Source organism: Callionymus lyra, chromosome 3 (genome assembly GCF_982586985.1).
Source record: "Callionymus lyra chromosome 3, fCalLyr1.hap1.1, whole genome shotgun sequence".
Classification (NCBI taxonomy): domain Eukaryota; kingdom Metazoa; phylum Chordata; class Actinopteri; order Syngnathiformes; family Callionymidae; genus Callionymus; species Callionymus lyra.
Genome location: NC_141820.1, coordinates 17,549,190 through 17,561,709, shown reverse-complemented (window position 1 = coordinate 17,561,709; position 12,520 = coordinate 17,549,190). Strand labels below are relative to the sequence as shown.

Here is a 12,520-nt window from a genome sequence, read left to right as displayed (position 1 = left end):
GGCCGGGTTTTCTCAAGCCTGGTCAAAGGGGAAACCTGACACCTGAAGCTCCGCCCCCCTGGCCCACCTGTTTGGATCCAGGAACTGTCTCGACTCCGCGGATTCCCCGTGGATTCGATTCACAATGGAGTTATTTTTTAAGTCGGCTCTCTCGGTTCTGGACCCGTGTCATCTGGGCGACACGAGCCTGGCGCTTCCCGCGGACCCGAACCTGACGTCGTCGCCACGCCTCCCCGGGACCGACCGCAGTCTTCGGGTCCAGCAGCAGGTCCAGCTCAGCCTGAGGCGGAGGGCGAGGAGGATCCACGGTAAGACCTGTAACCAGCGAGGACCACCACGGCCCGGTACAAACATCCACTTTGTCGTCCGCGGTGTAAATAACGAGCCCAGCTCAGGTTCCGATTGGTCACGTGATGTTTTCATTCAAACTCGGAGCCACAGCAAAGAAGTTAATGTTACCTGCTTCTTTAAAGGTAACACACCGGTGTGTTACACAAAAACCTGAAGTTTGTGTAAACAAATCTCTGCTTTAAACCCAGCATTTCCACTTTCAGTTACAAATGTCATCGAAACAATTTTTTTTTTTTCAAATGTGTGTACTAAAGGGAAATAAAGAAAACAGAAAAACGATTTTCTTCACTTTATATGGCCAACTAACCATGGATTCAACATGTTTCCTGAAATTGAAAGTGATGTATTCCCTATATTCATTTCTATTAGTGGAAATAACATTTAATTAAGGCAATAAATCCAATATATTTCATTTTAATTGTCAGGCAGAACTGTCAAAGATCTAGACAGGAAGTGACATAATTATAAACTTGTGTTTTAGGTTCCTCGCACGTGGCGACTAGTTCCAATGAGTCGGATGATCTCAGGTCAAAGGTCGAGTTTCACTTTTACTTTTTATACTCTTTTACTTTTCGCTTCACAAATCGTTTGACTCTTTGTCTCTTCAGGTCCAGCTGCCACTCCAGCGCTCGTTGTCGGGTCCAGCCTCACTCCTTCGTCCGTCCAGAAGGATCGACGTATCTCCTCCTCTGAGTCCAGAGTCCACGTGGAGCCGCTTCCACTTCAGCACCGCCACCCTCACGGCTCCTCCCCCTGCAGCTCCGCCCCGCCAGACGCCGGCCTCTCTGTGGCGCTACGCCTTCTCCGAGGTGCCACGGAGCGCCGGGTTCCACGCCGCCAGGGAACTCCACCAGCGGGCTGTTCGACAGGACCATTTCATGTCCCAGCCCTCTATGGTCCAGAATGGGTTCCAGACGTACCCACCGGTGGTCCAGGACCAGTACCTGTCTCACCCCGCAGTGCACCAGGACAGTGTCAGGTCCAGACTTCCTCTGGTGGAGAACCGGTGGACGACCTACGGGCAGAGCGGCACGTGTGGTTGCAGGCGCGACGACGTTCCACCTCGACTCAAGTCCGGATCGCCTTCAGCGACGGGCTCTCAGCACCAGATCCAGAACCGAAACCACACGAGCAGGTAGGTGCGCCTCGGCGTTGTGCCGATGGATCTGAACTTTCGGTGATGTTCCTCCTCCAGGACGTCGGGGCGATCGTCGATGACCGTTGAAAGAGCCGTGACGCTGCTGGACGGAGACGACGAAGACTCCCTGGTCGCCGCGGCGACACACATCCAGAAGGCCTGTCTGCACAGTGACCGGGCCAAGCAGACGGTGAGTCTTCCAACTCCAGGAGGAACACGACGTGATGGGCTGAGCTGTGCAGATATTAATCAAATATCAGTATTGACTTCTTAAAAGACATGTAATAAATATCTTCACAACATCTCCAGGTGTCGGGCCGAGGCGGGGTCCGGAAGCTCCTGCTTCTCCTCAGCAGTGGCAGCGAGGAGGTACAGCAGGCTGCGGCGGCGGCGCTGCGTAACGTGATCTATCAGAACAACGACAACAAAATGGAAGTGAAGGAACAGGAAGGTCTCACGACAATCATGAGAGTTCTGAAGGAGAGTCGGGACAAAGAGGTCCGACGACACCTTGCCGGTACTCTCTTTTTTCTCAACGTTCTCTCTCTTCTCTCGCCCTCGTCTTCATCGCTGCCCTCCTCCTCCTCCTCCTCCTCCTCCTCAGGTCTGCTGTGGAATCTCTCCTCCCATGACATTCTGAAGGAGTTCTTGTCTCGACTGCTTTTGCCCGTGCTCACCAAGATGGTTCTGGTCCCGTGTTCTGGAGTCTCAGAGGGGGAAAACCCTAAAGACGACATGCTGGCGGATGAGCAGGTGTTCCACAGCGCCACATTCTGCCTCAGGTAGGTGTCACACACACACACACGCACACACACACACACACACACACATAGAGGTGGATCAGGTGTCACCGTGTGGGTTGCAGGAACCTGAGCGGGTGCGGTCCAGATGGACGGCGACGGATGCGAGAGTGTGAGAATCTCGTGGACTCCCTGGTTTACTATGTCAGGAAAACCGTCGCCGACTACAACACCCACGACCAGGTGAGCGATGACGTCACGATGATGTCATGATGATGTCACGATGATGTCACGATGATGTCAGAGACTCACCGTCACGGCTCCCTCTGCAGTCCACAGAGAACTGCGTCTCCGTCCTGCACAACCTATCCTACCAGATGGAGGCCGAGCTCCCGTCGAAGTACGCTTCGCAGTTCCCGTCGGAGCAAAAAGTGACGCAATCAAAACCCATCGGATGTTTTTCCAACCGGGGTCACAAGGATGAGCAGGTGAGTCGCCTGGATCGGGGTCACAACGAGCATCTTCAAGGTGTGAGTGGGTTCAATAAAATCCTGCACTCGCAGCCTCCGCAGCAACAGCGCTCCCTGCTGGAGGAGAAGGCGAACCCTTGTGGCGTGGAGTGGCTCTGGAGCTCCATCACCATCCGCATGTACCTGTCCATTATCGCACGCAGCTTCGGTCCACGCACACAGGAGGGCGCTGTCGGGGCGCTGCAGAACCTCACTGCAGGATCTGGACCGGTGAGCATCCTCGAAGTCTGTTACCAAGGAAACGCACGCAAAGCTTTTTCATTTTTTGTTTAAGTTTTTACAAAAATCTTTAACTAGGGTGACCATTTGTTTTCTTTTACCCCGGAATTCATTAAATACTTTAAATGTGGGTTAGCGTCGCATGTACTTTATCATCAATGGCCATTTTATTCACAGTGAATTCACCAAACCATCTTGAATGGATGCCTAAAGATAGATGGATGGATTTCGTAGATTTTGTTTCGGCAGAGTTGTTGAACTATAAGAGAAATTTTACATCGTATTTTGTGAAGAAAAATCCTAATATTTATACAGGTCTATTACAATTTTTTTGAAGACAATTTATGTGGTTAAATGCTGTGGATAAATGAATATATTTCATATATATATATATATATTTATATATATATATAGCCACAGAATGGCGGCCATGTTTTTTTTTTCCTTCTGCTCATTTTGTGCGTTATCTTATATTATTCTTTTACTCTGTACTGACACCACAAAAACTTCTATGTTGTGTTTACAACTCAAATGTTTCAGATTCTGAATATATAAGTAAGTAAGTAAGTAATTTTTATTTATATAGCGCTTTTCCAGACCAGGGTCACAAAGCGCTTAAACAATCAGAACAATATTCAATAAAGTATATACTTTAAAGATCAAGATAAAACTGATAACACAACAGGAGTTCCAGAAAATCCAGGAAAAGCCTGAACAAATAAAAACGTCTTAAGATGTTTCTTGAAGGCGTCAGTAGATCCATCAAGCGCAGAATACGGTCACCCATCTCAAACTTGTTTGCTCGTGTTGTCAGGTGACTGAAGCTGTCGCCACCACCATGGTGCGCCGGGAGAATGTCCTTCAGCACGTCAAGAAGATGCTGGTGGACAGTGAAGACGTTGTGAAGAAAACTATCGTCCACCTGGTCAAAAATCTCTCCCGCTACCACGACCTACACGCCGACATAGGTGCTACTCGTTGACCAACGGCTGGTTCTTTAACCATCTAACTGTGTGTCGGGTGCTCTTCTGACTTCCTGTCTCGTGTCTTCAAGTCAAACACTTGTTAGCGGAGCTGATTGAGGTGCTTCCCGGAGAAGACGTCGACGTTGATCCGTCGCCTGAAGTGACGTCGTCGTTGTGTAACATTCTGACCAATCTGAGTCACAACGCACAGAACTGCAGGTCCATGGTCAGCCAGGGGGCGCTGTCGAAGGTCTGCCACATCAGCTACCTGGAGAGCAGGTGAAGGTTCCTGGTTCTGACTATTGCACTGCCTAAAGGGATGTGATGTAGGATTATAACGTTTGATGTTTCTGGGTTGAAGTTCTGGTTCGAGTCGGGCAGTCCAGTCTGCAAGTGTCCTGCTGCACTCTCTGTGGAAGCACACGGACCTACACGGCCTGTATAAGAAGGTGACACACACACATACACACACACACTGTTGTAATGTCTACTGAGTTGCTGGTTCTGTTCCACAGTTGGGCTTCAGGAAATCTGACTTCATCAATTCCAGAACTAATAAGGCCGTCCACTCCAGCTAGTGAGACCCACGACAAGAACAAGAAGACTGACCTGCTGCCTGACCACCTGGTCTCACACGTGCACACTCACACGTGCACACTCACACACCCCTCCATGTTTGTAATAAACGTCTTAAACCTCGGGAGTACACGCTGGTTTTTGTTGCAGGAGTCGCCCCCTAGGGGTCACTCAATAAACCACAGGGCTTCGGCTCATGTGACTTGCTCTCGGTCCCTAAAAGCGACCCGTCAGTGACGCAGAGGAGATCGAAGTTTTGATCACGTGATTAAAAAGTGTTCGCGTGACGTCACGTTTGGTTTCCCGAGCGTCGCTCCCTGTAAACAGGTCCATGATGCTTTGCGGCATTCCGCCTGCGTACAGCGTGATTTACAGTGAGATGTGAAGGAGGCAGCGAACCGTCCAGAACCTGCAGCGACCCGGACGAGCCGGAGAGCAGAACCGAGGTGTGCAGCTGCGGGTGGGATACATGCAGACGGGTGAGTGGACCTCCTGCACGGAACCAGACCCGTGCAAACTTGTGCGACGATCACGGCGAGTCTAGAGGAGCCTGTGATGTGTTAGACGAGTCTTAAGGTTATTTTATTTTTATTTTATTCACGTGACACATAACGCTGGTTCTGATCTGATCGATAAAGCTGCAGGTGATTGGTTTGTTTCTTTCTGACGTCATCGCACTTCTTCTCCAGAGGACAACTTTTGATTCCTTTACTGTGTATGTGTGTGTGTGAGTGTGAGAGAGAGGGACAAATACTGGGCTGTGTCGCTATGGTAACGCATTGTTAGCATCAATTCATCACACACACACACACACACACACAGGGTCACATGCCAGAGCTCGTCAGTGTGTGATGCAGGGATGATGTCCACACACACACACACACACAAGAAGTTTATCAGAGGGCAGCTACAACTGTCACAATAAGCACACAGATATGGTGTGTGTGTGTGTGTGTGTGTGTGTGTGTGTCAGCGCTTTTCACTCCTGCAGTGACGCAGCATTGATATCATTGCACCACAAATGTTTTCTGTCAGAAACAGCAGCACACGCTGGACTGTGACGTCATCAACAGTGCCTCCTATTGGCCCGACAACAAATGTTGTCAAATTTCACCTTGTTTTTGTGCCCAATGTGCGTTTGGCTCTAGCAGCCCCGCGCAGTGATGAGGAGTGACCTGCAGGTGAAGATGGATCTGAAGGTGTGGGTCGACGGGGTCCAGCGAGTCGTCTGTGGGGTCACAGAGTTCACCACGTGCCAAGAGGTGGTCTTCGCTCTCGCACAGGCCATCGGTGAGTTGAGGGGCCAGAACCAGCACTCCTGTCTCACTCTCCCTTTTATCACTCCTGGCACATTCACTTCTGTCTCACTCTCCATTTTATCACTCCTCCTGGCACATTCACTCCTGTCTCACTCTCCCTTTCATCACTCCTGGCACATTCACTCCTGTCTCACTCTCCCTTTCATCACTCCTGGCACATTCACTCCTGTCTCACTCTCCATTTTACCACTCCTCCTGGCACATTCACTCCTGTCTCACTCTCCCTTTCATCACTCCTGGCACATTCACTCCTGTCTCACTCTCCCTTTCATCACTCCTGGCACATTCACTCCTGTCTCACTCTCCCTTTCATCACTCCTGGCACATTCACTCCTGTCTCACTCTCCATTTTACCACTCCTCCTGGCACATTCACTCCTGTCTCACTCTCCCTTTCATCACTCCTGGCACATTCACTTCTGTCTCACTCTCCCTTTTATCTCTCCTCCTGGCACATTTTCTCCTGTCTCACTCTCACTTTTATCACCCATCTTGGAATATTCTCTCTTGTCTCACTCTCACTTTTATCACCCTCCCTGGCACATTTACTTCTATCTCACGCTCCCTTTTATCACTGCTCTTGGAATATTATCTCCTGTCTCACTCTCGCTTTTATCACTCCTCTTGGAATATTCTCTCCTGTCTCACTCTCACTTTTATCAATCCTCTTGGAATATGCTCTCCTGTCTCACTCTCACTTTTATCACTCCTCTTGGAATATGATCTCCTGTCTCACTCTCACTTCTTTCACTCCTTGGAATATTCTCTCCTGTCTCACTCACTTTTTTCACTCCACTTGGAATATTCACTCCTGTCTCACGCTCACTTTTATCACTCCCCCTAGCACATTCACTCCTGTCTCACTCTCCCTTTTATCACTCCTGACACATTCACTCCTGTCTCACTCCTGGAACATTCTCTCTTGTCTCACTCTTCCTTTTATCACTCCTCCTGGAACATTCCCTACTGTCCTACTCTCCATTTTATCACTTCTCTTGTAACATTAACTTCTGTCTCACTCTCCCTTTTATCACTCCTCCTGGCACATTCACTCCTGTCTCACTTTTCCTTTAATCACTCCTGGCACATTCAATCCTGTCTCACTCTCACTTTAATCACTCCTCCTGGCACATTCACTCCTGTCTCACTCTCCCTTTAATCACTCCTCCTGGCACATTCACTCCTGTCTCACTCTCCCTTTAATCACTCCTCCTGGCACATTCACTCCTGTCTCACTCTCCCTTTAATCACTCCTCCTGGCACATTCACTCCTGTCTCACTCTCTGTTTCCTCACGCATACTGCCATATTCTCTTTTCTCACTCCTAGTGCCACAGTGACTCCTCTGTCACTCTTCCTTTTATCACTCCACCTGACACATTCAATCGTGTCTCACTCTCCTTTTCTCACACCTACTGGCACATTATCTCCTGTGCACCCCACTCTGATACTCCCACCCGTTGCACTTCCTTACATTCGACTCGTATTGTTCCCTGACTCACTCTCTAGTGTTTCACTCACCTCTTACTTGCTTGTGTGTCTCACTCTAATACTCACACCCCCGACGCTCATCTTTACAGGTCGTACCGGCAGATACACTCTGATTGAAAGGTGGCGGGACACAGAGCGCCACCTAGCTCCCAGCGAGAACCCGGTCATGTCCCTGAACAAGTGGGGTCAGTTTGCCGGCGACGTCCAGCTGATCCTCCTGCGCTCCGGCCCGTCGGCCAGTGAGAGGCCGGCGTCCGGCGGCATCTTGGGACGAGGACTCTTTCGCCAGAGTCTACCACCGCCCGCCAAGCTCCGCCCCCCCGCCGCAGAGTGCTCGCTCAAACGCCGAGATCCGAAGCGCAAGTCGTTTGCGGGACGAGCCCGGAGTCTGCGGGAGATTTTTGTGAAAAGCAAAAATACTGATGGTAACAACCTGTCAATCATCTGTATACCTGTCAGTCATCCCCACTTCTCCCTTAGGTTTTAAGCAGCCGTGCATTATTCATCCTGAACCTGGCAGGACCAGCTCTGGACCTGGAGGTCCGGCCTCTGAACTGGGCCGTTTGGTGCAGCTGCAGAGTGACAAACTCCAGGTTCTACAGAAGCTGCTGCTGGGCTTTGAGGACATGTTGCCAGACGAGGTGTGTGGACTTGTCCTGCATTTTGGATCAGAACCAAGCTCCATGTTTTTTTCTCTCTCTAGGACAAACTGCTGGAGGTTCTGGAGCAGCAAATGAAAATGAACAACGCAGAGATCCGGGAGGAAGAGTTCTGGCAGAACCAGCTTCAGCTGGAGCAGGAGAACGAGCAGCAGCTCATGCTGCAGCGAGAGCAGCTCTGGCGCCGCCTACTGGACTGTGAGCAGAAACTGTCTGAACATCTGGCTCACATCCAGGTGAGTCCAGAACCAGAACTCTGACTGTGCCGTTACCCCGCGGTTTTGACTCTCTCTGTGGGTCTCAGAAGTTGGAGGAGGAGGTGAAGCAGGAGAGCAGACAGGGAGTCCTGGAGGAACACGTGAGAACCATGAGATCCATTTGACACAAGTTCTGAAGCTTCTACGGCTCAGCCCGGTTCATCAAATGTTCCGTTCACTCAGCAGGAACCTGATCCAAACAGTGTGGGTGCACAGCTGGAGTTCCAGAATCAGCAGGCGGCTCACCTGGAGGTCAGCTTGAGCTCCCTGCAGGATGGACTGGGTCGGTCCAGCTGTCTGTTACAGGTCAGAACCGGTCTGTTTCCTGTGACCGCGGCTCGCACCAGACAACAATAGACTGAACCCACTATGGAAGTATATCCTTGCCATGAGAATAATAAAACTTTCAGCCAATCATGTGACAGGCCGACGATCATGTGACGATTTACATGACCAGGATCTCGCGCGGTAATCTTTTTGTATAGTCTGGTAGCACTATTATACCAACATTTTTTATTGAATTTAAAAGGCTATGGACAAAAATGAATTTAGAAAAATATCACACTTTCCTCGTGTTATTTTTTTTGGCGTGTCAAACAATGAAAAGTGCTTAGTGTTTCGAATCACACATGTTAATATCATCGTAGATAAAAATACTTTCATTTTTAAAAACATGAAAAGTAACACAGTAGAATCATTGCCAACATATGAATTCTCTATTAACATCAAAATCGTCATTGTTTAAATTCTTCTTTGGATACTAGACTATACGTTTAAAAAAATCACTATTATACCAACATTTTTTATTCAATTTAAAAGGCTATGGAAAGAATGAATTTAGTAAAATATTTTTTTGAATTATTGGAATTAAAATGTCAACCTTTATGTGTAAAAAAAGTGAATATAGTCAACATTTAAAAAAATCCAATCTTTCAATATAGAAACTATTGAATTCAATTATTACAAAAAAACATTTAAATAAAAACAAATAACATTTGAAATGTTAAATTCAACAGTCAATATTTTAATGGCAGTGATATACTTGAGCTGCTCACCCAGTTGTCCCGGTGTGACATCGCACCAGGAAGTATTGACCCGTTTTGTGTCCTCAGGAAAAAGAGCAGGAACTGGAGTTGTTGACGAAGGAACTTCGACGAGTGAATCTACAACAGTTTATCCAGAAATCTGACTCAAGGGTCACACCACACACAAGTGAGGACACACACACACACACTCACCCTCTCTCTCTCTCTCTCTCACTTATTCACACTAGTGTCAATTTTGTGTACCAGATGTGGACTCTGGATCTCTGGATCGACTTTCCATGTCTGGACTCACCGACCCCTCAGTGCTGAAGTCCTCGTTGCCCCGCGACCCCGCAGGAGTCTATGTGTGACGGTCTCCACACCCCCCCTCACCTCACTGCTGTCTATCACACTGTATTGCATGTGTGTGTGTCTTCATGCTTGTGTGTGTGTCTTAGTTCATTGCAGAAACTTTATTTTACTAACTCCAATTGCATTTACAATAAAAAATGACTACGATTTTGAACACAAGACTGTTGGCGTGGATGTGATCGAAGAAGAACAAAACTAAAAACTATTGACAGGTGCGTTCAGGGACCAACCCGCAGTCAACTCTGGATCCTCCCCCCTGAGGAGACCGGATGTTTGTGAGAGACATCAACAAACCACTTCACCTGTCGATGAGAATATTCTTTAAAAAAGGCGTTTTATACTTTAACGACAGTTCCATGACTTTATTAAACACTATTAAATGACTTCTCAATACTTTAACAACGTGACATATATATCATTCTATCCGTATTTATCGGCGCTGTCGGGTCACGTGGTGCAACAAAGGTAAAGTGTCCAGATCTAGACTCGGAACCAAAGACCCCGGAACCTTGTTGAGCGCCGTCTTCCGCTAGCTTCGCCGCGGCTAACAGAGCAGCGCAGTCCAGAGAGCCCACATACCATCATGTGACTCATGTCCAGGTGAACCCCCACGACAGAGAGGACCGCGTGTGCGAGTGGACGTGTAACCTCTGACCCCTGGATCGATGCAGTGCAAATTTAGAGCGTTTTCAAAGCGACTTCCGGCGCTCGGTGCTCCTGCGCCGCTAACGTAGCCGCAGCGGTTTCAAAAACCGTTTGTTTATGGTCGTCCTGGACCCACGAGTGGATTTTTATTCGTGATAAGTCGGATCCAGATCAGACTAAGACGACAGATGCAGTGACCGTCGAGCGCTTCCGGCCGTTTCAAAATAAGTGTTCGAGCGTCGATCCAGAGAAACATGACTGAAGGAGATTCTGCTCGTAAGTTCAACAACTATTGACTGTTTTTTTCTTTTTGTCACGAGGAAATATTTGTGAGCCAAAGATACCAGAGCCCAGCGGAAAGATACGAGTGACAGTTCTAAGAAATAATAATCACACTTTCCTCGTTTATATTTCCTTATTTCATTCTGTGACGCCTCGTGTTATTATTTTTTTTGGCGTGTCTCAAAATATATTAAAAAACGATCAAAAGTGTTTTGAATGACACATGTTAATATCACCGTAAATAAAAATACTTTCATTTTTAAAAACTTCAAAAGTAACACAGTAGAATCATTGCCAACATATGGATTCTCTATTAACCTCAAAAATCGTCATTGTTTAAATTCTTCTTTGGATACTAGACAATACGTTTAAAAAAATAAAATATCTATTATACATATATCATTTTAGTCTGTCGAGTATTACAAATGCACCACATTCCTTGATTTTCTGGAACTCCTGTTGTGTTCTCAGTTTTATCTTGACCTTTAAAGTATATACTTTATTGAATATTGTTTTGATTGTTTAAGCGCTTTGTGACCCTGGTCTGGAAAAGCGCTATATAAATAAAAAATACTTACTTACATAAAACATGTGTTTTTATAAAGACACTTACACGCATGACATTAAAGCCAACACACGACATTGCTTGTTAAATATAAAGTCTAGTTTCCACACGGTTTCATTTTGCAGATTATTTTTTGGATGTATATAAAACTTTATAATAACATTGCCTCTCTGCTACTCGTTGTTCATCCTTCGTCTTATGTGGAACAAAATTGTGTAGTGTTTCGCTGTCCGTGCATTGTCTGTGTGTGCTTGTTCGGATTGATGAACCAAAAAAAACCCCAACAAAATAGCAAGAAGAGATTTGTGGCGATTGGATGATGAAACTTTTTTTGCTGACTTCTCAGATGGTCGGTTGTCAGCGATGACCTTTGTCACAAGAACTCATTAACGTTTCCAGGAAACTTCTGATTTCTCAACTTGCTTTTGTTTTTTCCCCTCATTTGAGTTAGGGTGAGTGTTGAGACTGGACTTGAAAAGTGAACAAAGGTTCATGTATATATATATATATATATATATATATATACACTCATTCTTCTAGAAACTGACAGTATGTTTGGGAGTTGAGTTTTAGTCCATCTTCAACCCTAAAGGGTCCGACCAGCTCATCTTTAATAATACTAGTCCACACCAGTACTCCACCTTGCTGGCGCCTGAGTCGGATTGGAGCTCTCTGCCCATTACTGATCCAACCACGGGCCAATCCATCTGGTCCATCAAGAGTGACTCATCTCATCAGTCCATAAAACCTTTGAAAAATCTGTCTTCAGATATTTCTTGGCCCAATCTTGGAGTTTAATCTTATGTGTCTTATTTAGTGGGGGTCTGGTTTCAGCCTTTCTTACCTTCGCCATGTCTCATTAGGATTGAACACCTCGTACTTCTGGACACTCCAGGTAGGTTGCAGTTCTGGAATATGACTGCACTGGAGGATAATGGGTTCCTAGTAGCCTCTCGCTTGATTCTCCTCACATCTTTTGCAGTAACTTTGTGTCTTTTTTTTCTCAACACGTTTCTTGCGTCCCTGTTGGGAACTAGCAACAAGGCGTCTGATGGTCCTGTGATCACGGCTCAACGGCGATGTCAAGAGGGCTGCATCCCTCTGCAATACATCTCACAATTTTCAGAGTCTGAGATCTTTCTTCTGGCCCTTTTTGCCTGAGGAAAAAAAAGCTGATAATAACTGTGCACACCTGATATAGGATGTTGATCTGCTTGGGCCACAACCTCTCTTATTATACAAATGCACTTCACCTGGTTTGATTAAATCCAATTGGCATCCAAGTTTATACAGATTAGAGCATAAAAAAAAAAAAAATTATACAAAGGACAATGTCGTCAAAGTACTGACTGCTTAATAATTGTGCACGCACTGTTTATATATACATA

The 12,520-nt window shown here is 46.8% G+C and overlaps 2 protein-coding genes across 8 annotated transcripts; both read left to right on the top strand.

The window, feature by feature from the left end:
* The first annotated feature begins 85 nt into the window (after positions 1-85).
* pkp2 (plakophilin 2) lies at positions 86-4,642 on the top strand. Of its 3 annotated transcripts, XM_087786687.1 has the most exons (13): positions 86-344; positions 833-885; positions 960-1,486; positions 1,547-1,679; positions 1,799-2,006; positions 2,094-2,271; positions 2,355-2,472; positions 2,562-2,717; positions 2,793-2,969; positions 3,793-3,946; positions 4,033-4,222; positions 4,305-4,392; positions 4,459-4,642. In XM_087786687.1, the coding sequence occupies exons 1-13, from the start codon at positions 125-127 to the stop codon at positions 4,519-4,521; spliced, it is 2,265 nt and encodes a 754-aa protein (XP_087642813.1). In that variant the 5' UTR covers positions 86-124; the 3' UTR covers positions 4,522-4,642. The 3 variants fall into 3 exon arrangements, with proteins under 3 accessions (XP_087642813.1, XP_087642812.1, XP_087642811.1); XM_087786686.1 differs by having other exon boundaries at positions 86-308; positions 2,562-2,969; XM_087786685.1 differs by having other exon boundaries at positions 2,562-2,969.
* Positions 4,643-4,847: 205 nt separating this feature from the next.
* On the top strand, positions 4,848-9,799 carry LOC148083606 (ras association domain-containing protein 8-like). Of its 5 annotated transcripts, none has more exons than XM_087786692.1 (9): positions 4,848-4,998; positions 5,671-5,809; positions 7,417-7,752; positions 7,808-7,968; positions 8,031-8,222; positions 8,294-8,344; positions 8,430-8,549; positions 9,356-9,455; positions 9,536-9,799. In XM_087786692.1, exons 2-9 carry the CDS (start codon positions 5,683-5,685, stop codon positions 9,637-9,639), a joined length of 1,191 nt encoding a protein of 396 aa, XP_087642818.1. In that variant the 5' UTR covers positions 4,848-4,998; positions 5,671-5,682; the 3' UTR covers positions 9,640-9,799. The 5 variants fall into 5 exon arrangements, with proteins under 5 accessions (XP_087642818.1, XP_087642817.1, XP_087642816.1 ...); XM_087786691.1 differs by having other exon boundaries at positions 8,427-8,549; XM_087786690.1 differs by having other exon boundaries at positions 8,291-8,344.
* The last annotated feature ends 2,721 nt before the right edge of the window (positions 9,800-12,520 follow it).